The following is a 13886-nucleotide window of genomic DNA, read 5'->3' as shown; positions in this document are numbered from 1 at the left end:
CTCGATCTCCGCCCTGCCGCCTGCTGCTGCCCGCCCGGGGGAAGCGCAATCCGCGCAACCTCCGCGCAACGCGATGCCCCGAGGAGGCTGACGCGAAGGCCGCGAGCCGCGCCCAGCAAGGGGCGGCAGGAGCGGGCTGCTCGCGGCGGGGCGCCGGGCGGGCTCGGCCGCCTTGGTCCGGGGCGGCGCCGCGAGGCCCCTCCGCGCGCGGCCAGGCTGCCCGAGCAGGAGGGCCCGCGCCGGCCGGCCTCCCTCGGCTCGGCTCGGCCCGGCCCGCCCGCACGGGCGCCCCGCCCCGCCCCGCCCCGGATGCGCGGGCCCCCTGGCGGACAGCGCGCCCTCTGCAAGCTCCGGCGGGCTTATAAAGGCCGGGCGGCCGCGGGGCGCCGGAGCGGCTGGCGGAGCGTCCCTGGCGCCGGAGGCGGCCGCGAGAGCAGCGCCGTCGAAGACCGGCTCGCTCATGGCGGGGCAGCCGCAGCCGCAGCCGCAGCCGCAGCCGCCCTACCTGCACCTGGCGGAGCTGACGGCATCCCAGTTCTTGGGCATCTGGAAGCATTACGACGCTGATGGTCAGTGCGCGAGCCGAGAGGCACGCGCGTCTCGCCCGTTAGGCTTAGCGACGGCCATCGCTGCTGCCGCGTGTGGCTGGTCGACTTCTGCGCAAGTGACTGTTGCTAATCAGCAGGCTGTTAAGTTCCTTTCTGCTTTTAAAAAGGGGTTCAAAACAGTGATAAGGCTGTGATAAGCGAGCTTTAAGACATATTTCAGAGAGGTCGTTTCTGTTGTCTTGTGCTTGCTACATGGGAAGCTTTAGAAATGATTGTTCGCTTCTGTTCGATGTAGTAACAGAACTACAATAGTGAGAAAAAGAAACAGTGAGTAGAGAAGAGTGAAAAATGGCTCAGATGGAAGTGAATGTGGGCAGGACTGCCTTTAAAGGTGTTTCGGGTTTTAGACTCCAGTACAGTTGGGAATGGATTGCTTCACCCTTTTGCTTTCTTTCCGATGTCGATTTTCCCAGCCGTTGCAGGTTAATAAACCTCTTGCATCTGCAAGACAGACTGGTTAGAGATCCTGTCGCGTGCAGTGAGGTGCCTTGACCCACCTGGCTACATACAGTGCAAGGCTGTGTGTATGCGAGGTGCCTCTCAAGTGCCACAGAGGAGGCCAGCGTTGCGTGGGCAGTATTACGGAGTTTGGCTTACTGTAAAGATTTGTGTAACGTGGCCGCTGACAGCCGTTGCAGCCTGTTATCCTTCCTAAACCTTTGATCCTAGCTCTGGCTCACAGAGATCATGTCCATTATGTTTTTCCCATTGGCTGCTGTGTCAAGAGGGCATTGCAGGATTTTACTCTCAGGAGCTAGGAACCTGACTCCCAGAAACAGTTACAGGCAATTCAATAGAGGTAAGCCAGTAGGTACCTTGGCTGGTTCCCATTATTTTCTAATACACAACATGGGAACAGGAGGCAGCTCCCTCATATGCTGGGGATTCAGAAAGGTGTTTCATACAAAACAGGGGCTGCGCGTGAATCCTGCACCCGTCCAAGCCTCCTGCCCTCTCCCCGCTCCCAGCCAGGAAAGGGGGAAGCTCAGAAAGAGCAGAACTTGGGAAAAGAAGAATGGAAGAATTGGAGCTGGAGGACCAAAATGGTCTCTCTGGAACAGGTGTGGGAGGAAAGAGCCTCACAGGATTCTAGGCCAGAGAGTTAAATGCATCAAGGGACTCTTCCAACTTTTAAAATTGGAATTGGATTTTTTAAAAGCCACATAAAGGAACCCTCCTGAAATTTGCTCCCAACCACCCACAAGAAAAATTGGAGCAGGGGGTCCTTTATGTGGCTGTTTTTTTCATGGTCAGACTAATTGCCATATTGTCCTATCCGTGCTGGGGAAGGAAGATATTTATTTATTTATTTCATTTCTATACCACCCAATAGCCGAAGCTGTCTGGGCGGTTCACAAAAATTAAAACCAAACAACACACAATAAAACAATTTAAAATATATAGAACATTAAAACCACAATATAACAATACAACCACAATAAAAACCTAGCAGCAGTACAGGAGTTTAAAATACAGATTTAAAGGGGATATATTAGCAGGAGAAACCTGTATGTGAGTGTCTTCCCCTAAAGTGGGCGACCTTGGTGGGTCTACTGGCTGGCGATGATGGGCATTGTAGCCAAACACATCTGGAGGGCACCAGTTTGGGGAAGGCTAGGCTAGTGTGTGGGCTTTCTCAGCTGTAGCCTTATGGCTAGGAAGGCCTTGCTAACTGGGGCGTGTCAAGCCCAGTCATTTCAAGACAAGGCTGGACAGCCACCTGTCGGGGATGCTCTGACTTGGATTCCTGCACTGAGCAGGGGGTTGGACTCGATGGCCTTGTAGGCCTCTTCCAACCCTACTATTCTATGATTCTAGGTTGCTAGAAGAGCTCTTAGGATGCCTTTCTTTTCTATGGCCTTTTCTTAAGAACAGTTGTATGCACCACTGAACTGAGATGGTTTTTAGCTGCTGATGTTTAAATATTTACTGGAATGTTGTATGCTTTAGATCTTATCTGTTTCTTTATTAATGGTTCATAAATTTATTGTTCTATTCTTGTCACTTGAGTTTATATCAATTTTTGGAAGCCTCCTTGAGAGGGCTTTCCCCCTTAAAGGTAGCATACAAATATCAAAATTAATAAATAGATAAAATAAAAAATAAGCAATCTTTATATCTGTAAAGACCACAGTAACTATCAGAACAGAACAACATTCAACCATCTCATCTTCCTTCTGGCTTAGGCTGAGGGCAGCAGCTGACAGGAGCAGAACAGCCCTCCCCAACCTCCACAGGTACATTGGATGAAATGGCCATGATGACTGGGAATCATGGGGGTTGTAGTTCAACCCATTTAGAGGGCACCAAGTTAAGAAAGGCTGGAGGAGAACATCTGAAGTTCATTTGGAAACCTCAATCTCACACAACTAGGTGAGCTGCCCACAGAAATCCATAGGGCTTAGCTCACAGAACTCATTGCTGGATTGTGGCCAAACTATACTGAGTAAAAGGGAGGAAGCTGGACCTTGCCCCTATGAGGGAAAGAAGACAGTGTGGGATGGAACCCCCCCCAATCTTCTTCGCCTCCATCATCATCAATTTACTTGTATGCTGCTTTTCCATAGTAAAACCATGCTCAAAGCAGCTTACAACATCAGAAAAAATTACATAATAAAATATAGCAACATGCCTAGATAATTCATTAACAATTACAAGGTATAACAAAATTTAGATAGCCCTGCAAACAGGCTCAATGTATATTAAGGTTAAACAATCCACTAATAATTCATTCTAAGGCCTAACAAAAGAGAAATACAAAAAAAAATCTAGATAGTAGGAAAAAACATTTATTTGATTTGTACTCCACCTTTCTCCCAAAACTGGCATTCAAGCCAGCCTTCAAAAGGAATGCATCTCATTGAAAGCCAGCCACAAAACCTAAACAAGATGCCACCCGCATGGCCCCTGGGCCCTGGCCACCTCCAGCCCCGGCCGCTCGGGTCAGTCAGGGCCCTCCCCCGCCCGGTGGAAGTGAGCCAGGTGGAGGAACGGGGCCAGACATTGTAGGGCTCGCAGCGTGAGCGGCCGTGCCCAGCGCGTATGTAATGCCCTCATGTGACGGTCCGGGGCCACTAAAATGCTGACTGCGACACGGGAGGAAGGGGGGGCTGCAGCTCAGCGGTGGAGCCCCTGCTTGGCCTGACGAAGGTCCCAGGTTCAGTCCCCAGAAGCATCTCCAGGCAGGGCGAGGAAGAGCCCTGCTGAAACCCTGGAGATTCGCTACCCATCCGTGTCGGCCATGCTGGGCTCGATGGACCAAGGCTCCGAGTGGGAACGAGGCAGCTCCCCGCTTCCCAGGCCTGCGCGTCTGGACAGGCTCTCTGGCCCCTCTCTGGCGAGGCGAGGCGAGGCTCACGGGCGGGGTCACGAAGCAGAGGCTGCTCAGCCGGCGGCGCACGCTCGGCTCGGCCCGGCCCGGCCCGGCCCGCTGCTCGGCGCACGCGGCCGTCCGCGCCGGACGGAGCAGGCGAGGCGGCGACGTGCGCGCAGCGCGCTGGGCCTTTGCGCGGGGCTCGTCGGCAGCCAAGCGCTCAGTCTCGGCGCCCCGATCGGGAGGGAGTCGCGGCGGCCTGCGCCTGGCGGAGCTTCTGGAGCCGCGTCCCACCACCCGGAAGCGGCCCGGCGAGGAGGGCTGCGCGCGCCGGGGGCGCCGGGGCCCTGCGGGCAGCCCTCACGGCCCGGGGGGCGCGGAGGCGCGGGCCCCGCCGGCGCCCCCGCGCCCGGGCCGAGCGCGCCCGCCGGGGCGCCTGGCGAGCGGGCTGCTCGGAGCCAAGCCCGGCGCTGTCTGCGGCCGGGGCTGCGCGACACGGCAGGGCCGGGCCGAAGTGCCAGCGCCGGCACGGCGGACAGCGAGCCGCTGGGCCTCCAGGCCGCGCCGCCGCCCACCCAGGGCCTGGGACGCGCGCGCCAGGCTGCGCCTTGCATCAGCAGCGCTTCCGTGCCTCGCCGGCCGCCCCCGCGATGGAGAGGCCAGAGGCCGAGACGCGTGGGGTAGATAGGGCCGAGGTGGGAAGCGGCGCCGTTGCTGAGTGGGAGGGCAGCGGGTGTATGATCTTCTGGAGCAGGCCCAGGGCCGTTTTAGTTCTGCGTTCTCTCTGCCACTGGCCAGTTAGATCTCTCGAAAGCCTAAAAGCAGAAGATGAGAGGAAGAGTTCTTCCCTTGGCGGTCTGCAGCATCTGCTACTCACAGGTACTGCCCTTTAAAGCAGCCTCCCCCAGCCTGGTGCCTTCCGGGTGTGTTGGACTGTAACTCCCATAATCCCCAGCCAGCAAGGAATAATGGGGGTTGCAGTCCAATGCATCGGGAGGGCACCAGGTTGGGGAAGCTGCTTTATATGGTGCTTCCTGTCGACTGCCATCCAAGGGACTGATCATGACTGATCAGTCATGATCAGTGATCAGTCATGCTCACTGGCTGGCCACTTTGTGAAGAGACTGCTGGACTAGATGGACCTTTGGCCTGATCCAGCAGGGCTCTTCTTATGTTCTTATGTCCACACCTCCTTACCTTCAGCAATGCTGCAGCCTCAGATGGCCCCAGCCATTTAGGGAACTCTGTAGCCCGCCTTTGAAAAAGCCATCCACACCAGTAGCCACCACAAATTGAATGGCTAACTTCAGGTGGAAGGAATTAGTCATTTTTGGTAAGAATGCTTTAGTCTTTTTTGATTGTAGGTGACTCTCTGGGTTCTTCATACTAATTTTTACATCATGGTTTAGTCATCTGTTAGATATACCTGGGAGATTACTAAAAATTAATGGAAGGTTTCTTTATACATTTCAGAATGTAGGAGGGAATGTCTTCCCTCACCACCACCCCTTTTCTTTTATGCAGTTACCAGTTGCTTAGTGTGGATCTCAGTTTCTGTATATATACACACTACAAGCAGGGTACCGCAGGGCTCAGTCCTGGGCCCAGCGCTCTTCAACATTTTTATTAATGACTTGGAGGAGGAGGTGCAGGGAATGGTGACAAGATTTGCAGATTACACAAATTGGGCGGGATAGCTAATACTTTGGAAGACAGAAACAACATTCAAAGTGATCTTGATAGGCTGGACAGAAAACAACAGAATGAAATTTAATAGGGATAAATGCCAAGTTCTGCACCTAGGAAAAAGAAACCAAATGCACAGTTACAAGATGGGGGATATGTGGCTCAACAACACTACGAGCGAGAAGGATCTTGGAATTGTTGTAGATCACAAGCTCAATATGAGCCAACAACGTGATGTGGCTGCAAAAAAGGCCAATGCTATTTGGGCCTGCATTAATAGAAGCATAGCTTCCAAATCACATGAAGGACTAGTTCCTCTCTACTCAGCACTAGTTAGGCCTCATCTGGAGTACTGTGTCCAGTTCTGAATACCACACATACACTTTAAGAGGGATGCAGACAAACTAGAGAGGGTTCAGAGGAGGGCAACAAAGATGATCAAGGGACTGGAAACAAAGCCCTATGAGGAGAGACTGAAAGAACTGGGCCTGATTAGCCTTGAGAAGAGAAGACTGAGGGGAGATAGGATAGGCTCTTCAAGTACTTGAAAGGTGGTTACAGAGAGGAAGGCCAGGATCTCTTCTCGATCATCCCAGAGTGCAGGACACAGAACAATGGGCTGAAGTGACAGGAAGCCAGATTCCGGCTGAACATCAGGAAAAACATCCTCACTGTTAGAGCAATACGACAATGGAACCCATTCCCTAGGTAGGTGGTGGGCTCTCCCACACTGGAGGCATTCAAGACGAGGCTGGACAGCCGTCTGTCAGGGATGCTCTGACTTAGATTCCTGCACTGAGCAGGGTTGGACTTGATGGTCTTGTAGGCCCAACCATACTATTCTATGATTCTACTGGTAAATTGATTGTTTTATTAGTCTATATTTATTTGACTATTCGGGTATGGCATATCACAGGTATTTCTAAGCTTGTGCATTTTGCTTTCCAGGCTCTATTTAGGAATTCAGATATTATGTTAATTTTGTTGTAGTAAAGGGATAGGGTTAGATTGTTTATCTTTATAGTTTCTCCCTCTGAAGAGGACCAGATTGGTCGACACACGTTTGAGATGTTGGCTCTGTGTATATGTGCAGCCTTGAATGTGAGAATTAGTATTGTGAACATGTACAAGCTACAGCTCTGATGTTTTGATGGGCATTTTTGATTGCTAATCAATTGTTTTAATTTTGAGTGAGATATCAGTATTTATATTAAAATGTTGCTATATTTTTGAATATATATAATTTTCCTTTAACCTATTTTGTTTCTGTGGTTGCAAGTAGTTAAGGACAGAACTGGTTCACTGGTGTTTGTCCTCAACATACTGTCACCCCGTTTCATTGCATGATGCAGGGGCATTGCTAGGCTCTTAAAAGATCCAGGGCATGGGCCCATAACACAAATTTGCATACACACACACACACACACACGAGTCTAAGTGCACGTCTAATATGTGTGTGATGTGTGCATGCAATGTGCTTGCATGTGTATATAGATTACATACATACATAAGAAGTGTGCACTGACCCCCTACCCCACTTCAACTCAGACCCCGATTCAGCATTTTGGAAAACATCTCACCTCTACTCAGGCCAATTTGTAGTCGGACCACTTCAGCTCAGCACCAAACCTGAGTCAAGGTTTAGAAAAACGAGTCTTTATGCTTCCTGTTGACTACCATGGGAAATTAGAAAAAAAAAAACCTGTAACTTTTTTCTCTTGGTCAGAACTGGATAATTTCAGGCATAGTAGCCCCCTAGAAGAGGATTACACCTGCCCAATGTCAGAAAAATAGGTGCAGGGTTTATATTTTTATTTTCTCTTAAAGGGAACTGCCAGTAACATTTTAATTCCTTGGAAGAATTGGATAAAAAATTCAGGATTCATTGCCCCATCAGAGGAGAACATGTCTGCCAAATTTCAGAATGCTAGCCACAGGGGTTTTTGTGCAAGGGTGGCCTTGACATTTTGAGGTCTCCAAAAGAGGATATACTTATCTCCCTATGTTCCTTGTGGACCATTGCTCTGAAAAGTACAGAGAGCCTAGAGTTGTCCCTAAGTAAGAAACCAGCAAAGTTTCAGAAGGATAGGTGCAGCAGTTCATGTGGAAGGTTAGTTCTCCAGTTTGGGGGAGGGAGTGATTTGCTTTCCCTTCCATTCACCCCTTCCCCAATAGTTTTTGGATCAATTTGTATGAAAATGCACAGGTCATTAGAGGTGTCCCCCAGGCAAGAAACCTGCAAAGTTTCTGAAGGATATACATGCATTCTAATTTAGAATTACTAGCATTTATTTACATTTCACCAATGTTAGCAGCAGGGGAACATGGGTGGGAAGGTGCTATTGCACTCATGTCCTGCTTGTGGGTTTCCAATGGGCATCTGGTTGGCCACTGTATGAACAGAATGCTGGACTAGATGGACCCTTGGTCTGATCCAGCATGGCTCTTCTTAGTTCTTATGTACAATGATTCCTAATCATTCCTAGGCAAGCATCACACCAAATGTGCCAACTGTTGACCTATTTCGTTAATTAAGATAGATATTAAAATATTAACTGCACTGGTTCAACCAGACCAGTGGGATTTATTAAACACAAAGACCCTGATAATCTTAGATTAGTTGTCTGATGCAGCACGGCTCTTCTTATGTTTTTAAATAGAGATTGCCTCTGAGCATGTGCAGAATATTCTTCTTTTACCACTGAGCATTTGCATTCTCCCCCTACCAATTCTATTCCCCTCCATGCAACCATCCCTCCTCATCCTACCATCCTCCAGCAACTCTTCATAAAAACAGATGTCTTGTTTTGTGCAACCCCTCTCTATGCACAAGCTCTCACTGTATCTTCCTCCCCATAACTTCATTTGTGCCAAGACTTCACCAGGATTCAGCCAATGAGTCTGTTTTCAAAACTAGGGCTCAGTTATGGAGAAACTCTCAGCATGCACTAAGTGCCTTTCCCTCACCACTGAAGCTAGAGTTCATGCAAAAAAAACCCCAAACCCACAAATGACAAAACATGCATAGGACTGAGCTGAAAGGGTAGTCAGTTTATTAGACAGAATTGGGCAGGCACTGTATTAAGCCTGCAGTACCACGCTCACAACTCAGGACTTATTTCTGAGTAAACATGCAGAACATCAGGGTGCAAACCTCCCTGCAAAAGCAACTTGTGCTGGAATCCTATGCACACTTTCCTGAGGGTAAGCCTCATTAAACATAATGGGACTTCTCAGTAGGCATACATAGGATTGCATAAATGAGCAGTATTTATCTCCCCCCACCCCACTTGAAAACAAACCCAAACCTATTTTTTAATCAAAGCTTTCTGTTCAGAGGAACACAGGAAGCTGCCTTGTACTGAGTCAGACCCTGGGTCCATCTAGCCCAGTACTGTTGACACTGACTGGCAGCAGCGGCTCTCCAGGGTTTCAGGCAGGATTCTTTCCCAGCTCTACCTGAAGAAGCTGGGGATTGAACCTGGGACCTCTGCAGGCCAAGCATGTGCCCTACCACTGAGCTGCAGCCCTTCCTATTGCTGGATGATGGCAACTGACAAACAAAACAGCCCCAATTTTGTTTCTCTGCAACCATGTGAACCCACTTTTCTCAAAGACTTGAGTGAGAAGGAGAAAAACCAACCCGTCTGTTTGTATAAAGTCAAGTACAGTTCAGAACTTCTCTTGCCCACTGAAGAGAATTCTCTTTAAGAATTCCCCAAGATATGCTCTGGGTGGAATAAAGAAGAGAAAGAAAGAACAGGATAGGGGAGGGAAGAAGAAAAGAAGAATGGTGATTGGAAATGTGTGCAGGGATGGGGGGGTAGAGAGAATTCCCTAAGCCAAGTGGCTCCTTTCAGAGAGGTGGAACTTCAGAGGAATTTAGGAGGCTGTGCAGGGTTTGCCAGGATTGCATGTACTTAAATGAACTTTATGAGGTGAGGTGGCTGAAGGCTTGTTCTAGCTTTTTTAAAACCGTAGAACCTATTTAAAAGCCCCAGCAGTTTCTCAATCATGACGCTGCATTGTCCTAACCCTCCCTTTGGGATTATTTGAGTCCCACGGCTATTTAGGCGAAATTAAAGTGGAGGGGGAAAAAAAAGTTTGTGGAGGCTGATTGGATCCTTTGCTGTACTAAAGCTACTAAACTTCTGCAGAATCCAAAGGTTCCAGTTCGAGGCAGTAAAATCTGATGCTGTATGAAATACCAGTATTTCACATGGAGCTCTTTCTTCCCTTCCTCTTCAAAATTTCATTGCAGGCAAGCTCCCAACAGTGGGCATGTAAGAGCAGAAAAGAAAAGTAGGGGGAGAGAAGGTTTTTGCACCTCAGGAAAACCCTACACCAGAGATTAGGGATAGTGACCTCCTAATGGTCATCATAAACACCTTCTGATTAGGATCTCTAATCCCCTGGGTGAATTGACAGTTTTTACTTTTTGTTTTAGACTCTGAGAAAAGGAAACTTTACGCATGGCTAGTGCAAAAGCCACTGGACCTAACTGTCTGAAATTTGGTAGGTTCAGTCAGCTCCATAGGGCCTGCTAGGTCCCCAAATTCCATGAATTTATGTGGAAGTACAAAAAAATTATAGCTCTTTGCTTTGACAGATTTTCTTGGAAAAAGCAAATTTTACCTGTGGCTAGCACAAAAGCCACTACACCTAACTATCTGAACTTTGGCAGGCTCAGTCATCTCCATATGGGCTTCCAGGCCCCCAAATTCCATGCAAATATGTGGAAGCACAAAAAGATAGAGCTCTTTGCTTTGACATATTTTCTTGAAAATAGCAAACTTTATCTGTGAGTAGCACAAACATTACTTGACATAACTGCCTGAAATTTGGCAGGTTCCATCAGCTCCATGGGGGCTGCCAACTTTCCAAATTCCATACACTTATGTGGAAGAACAAAGAAATTATAGCTCTTTGCTTTGACACATTTTCTTGGGAAAAGCAAATTTTACCTGTGGCTAGCACAAAAGCCACTAGGCCTGTCTGAAATTTGGCAGGCTCAGTCATCTCTATGGGGGTTGGCAGGTCCCAAAATTCCATGCATGTATGTGGAAGCACAAAAAAATATAGCTCTTTGCTTTGACATATTTTCTTGAAAATAGCAAATTTTACCAGTGGCTAGAACAAAAACCACTAGACTTAACTGCCTGAAATTTGGCAGGTTCAATCAGTTCCACGGGGGCTACTAAGCCTCCAAATTTCATGTGTTTATCATACAAACTAAAAAAATATGGCTGTTTTTGTTTTCCAATGCAATGGAAAAATGTAAAAAAAATGGCAATTAGGAGAGCTCAAAAGATCTGGGGCACAGCTCAAAAAAGATCCGGGGTCTGTGTCCAGGTGGGCCCTTCCTAACAATACCCTTGGCATGATGCCAACATTTTTGATGGGGGTGCACCTATTGAGGAAGCCGTCTTTCCTTTTTATTGCATCTTTGCCATGCTGGCATCTTTTAGGACCACGGTAGCCAGACTGATATCAGGGATGAGGAGGTCTAAACATATAACACCAATTACGGCTCGCTTGCACTGGCTGCCTGTATGTTTCCAAGCCCGATTCAAAGTGCTGGTTTTGACCTATAAAGCCTTATACAGCTCAGGACCACAATACCTGATAGAGCACCCCTCCCAGCATGAACTGACCCATATACTATGTTCAAGCATCCAAGGCTGTCCTCTGGGAGCCTCCTCCAAGGGAGGCTCAGAGGGCAACAACAAGGGAGAGGGCCTTCTCGCTGGTGGCCCCCCAATTCTGGAATGATCTCCCTGATGAGGCCTGCCTGGTGCCAACACTGTCATCTTTTTGGCACCAGGTGAAAACTGCCCTCTTCTCCCAGGCATCTGGCAGCAAATAATGAGTTTTAGTAACATCTTGGACTGTTTGGCTGATAGTTTAAAAATAGTTTTTAGATATTTATTTTATTTATTTATGCATTTATACCCCGCCTTTTTTCCTCTTGCAAGGAACCCAATGATGTTTTCTGTGTGTGTTATCTGTCTTTATGCTTTTATGTAAATGCTTTTTTGTACTTTGTGTAATGTGTTTTAACGGTTTTTAATTTTGTGAACTGCCCAGAGAGCTTTGGTTATGGGGTGGTATAGAAATCTAATAAATGAAATGAATGAATGAATGAATGAAATGAAATTTATTTGCCCCCCAATCTCCAGTTAGTTGGAATAAACTGGCTCTGAACAAGCGCATTTTCCAAGTCGAGAAAATGGCAGAGAGCACTCTATATATTGCTCAAAGCACTCCACATCTTGCCCATTCTGCACCTTCCATGGGATTTACACCACTCTGTGAAATTCATCTCACAAAACAAGGTTTTGCTTGCCCTTCTTTGAGGCATCTTCCCCTTTGTTAAAGGCAGAGGTCAGGGATTTCCCAGAGGTGGCTGGAGCACCGCCTGAGTCTCAGTTAGTCCCACTGTTGTCCCCTTGACAGTGAAAAAGACGCACTTCATTAGCATTCTAGATTATACAAATGTTGCCAAAGTGGTGCCTGTGATATATGACCCTCAAGCAGAGGTGGGGAGCCTTTCAGCCCAAGGGCTGGACTCCATTTCGGATAAGCTCTTCCAGTGGTGGGCAGGGCAAAGGAAAAGGCCTGTGGAACAAATACCCCAAATACCAGCATATTTCAGCTTAAAGCTCTTGCTGCCTGACTCAGGCTGTCTCTACATTAAGCAAAAAACCACATCCTTTCTGGAGCTTCCTGCTTCTTTGGGGGATTAGGAAGGGCTTCTTTACATGGCAGACACATGGTTTGGAGTACCCTCCTTAGTTCTGAGAAGACATAAAATGTAAGATTGTGCTGTAAGTCTGCAAGCCTTGGCACACTTATGTGGGAGTAAGCCGCATTGAACTCAATGGGACTTTCTTCTGAGTAGACATAAGATCACCCTGTAAGTGTGTAGCCCTCGGCACACTTACTTGGGAGTAAGTCCCACTGAACTTAATAGGGTGCTCTGAAACAACAGAGGACATTGCTTCTGAGCTTGGTGGGGTGGGGGATCAGCTGTGTCTCCCTTCATTGCAGGGAGGCATTTTACCCTCTTCTCCCTCCGACTGAGAAATGCAGAGGCAGGAGACACAATGAGCAGGTGATTCTTGCCCTTGCACCTGTCAGACCTCATCCTGACCAACAACTGAAAACACACCCACAGCTGGTAGACATGGTGGTTTCTTCTGCTATTGGAGAATTTCACAGGGAGGTCATGGCGCTCCTGTTCTGTAGGCTGGGAAAAATGCCACATTTTTTGTGTTGGGGAAAACACGAGATAGTCTGGAGGAATTTCCTGCATTGAGCAGGGGGTTGGACTTGATGGCCTTGTAGGCCCCTTCCAACCCTACTATTCTATGATTCTATGAAATAGTGGGAGACACCCTGGAGGGCAACGGCATCATCTAAAGAGCCCACAAACTTCCAAGAGAGAGCCATCTCAATAGCAGGATAAAAGTTCCATGTGATGAACCCCTCAGCCTTGGGAGCGGCATTTCAACCTCTTAGAATGGGAAGAAAACAGCACAAAAGCCAGGAGACCACCAATTGATGGTTGGCTGGGGGAAAGGAGGCCTGGCCAGGTAAGGGGGCATAACCTTCTGGGGAACTCCAGCAGGCTGGCCTGGGACCCCAGGGGGGCTGGATTTGGCTGACCCAGAGGAAGGTGGATGTAAGGCCTGATATCCACAAGACATTGTGCCAGGCCCTGAGGGGTGTCAAGCCGTGGCCTCCAGTAGCCCTCTTCAGCATGTTACCTCTGCACAACCAGCACTTTGGTTCCTCCGCAAACCAGGTAAATTAGGCTCAGTGGACTAACCACAACCTCTAGATTAGATTGCTGTTTCAACCTGAGTTCTGTCAGCTTATAGCCTAAAGTTTAGTCACTCAACACTGTCAGGCGCCTTCACGGGCCACTGGGGGACACACTGGGCTATAGAAAGCTAGCACGTCCATGTCACCTCACTTTGAGCAATCTGTCTCACCAAGTAGCCACACAGAGGCCTTGCCTCGTCCCCACTAGCCTATTTTCAAACAGACGTCCTGCTACTAGCCATTTTGCTCCTTGCCTACCTCCTCTGGAATCTGATCATGCCTGCTGAGGACCCACACCCCAGCAGGGGCCCACTGGCCAGAGCCCCCTGGACTTGCTCCTCCCCCTTCCCATTGCAGCTGGCTTGCTCACCTGCCTCTCGCTCTGGCCCAGACCATGGTGGTGATGAGAAGGAAGAAGAGTAGATGCTGCTGCCTCCTCGCTCGCTGGCCCT

General features: G+C 48.8%; 1 protein-coding gene across 2 annotated transcripts in view; it reads left to right on the top strand.

Annotated features, from left to right (window-relative positions):
- The first annotated feature begins 388 nt into the window (after window positions 1-388).
- The window catches only part of CALB2 (calbindin 2), a 54843-nt gene continuing 41345 nt past the window's right edge, over window positions 389-13886 (top strand). For both annotated transcript variants that reach the window (XM_084812315.1, XM_084812314.1), the window contains exon 1: window positions 389-569. In XM_084812315.1, coding sequence (XP_084668441.1) covers window positions 461-569 — 109 coding nt within the window. In that variant the 5' untranslated portion in view covers window positions 389-460. The remainder of the gene's footprint in view (window positions 570-13886) is intronic.

Source organism: Heloderma suspectum, chromosome 8 (assembly GCF_057233095.1).
Source record: "Heloderma suspectum isolate Gila_16-S chromosome 8, 16-S_ref, whole genome shotgun sequence".
NCBI classification, from domain to species: Eukaryota; Metazoa; Chordata; class Lepidosauria; order Squamata; family Helodermatidae; genus Heloderma; species Heloderma suspectum.
This window is presented reverse-complemented; position numbering and strand designations above follow the sequence as displayed.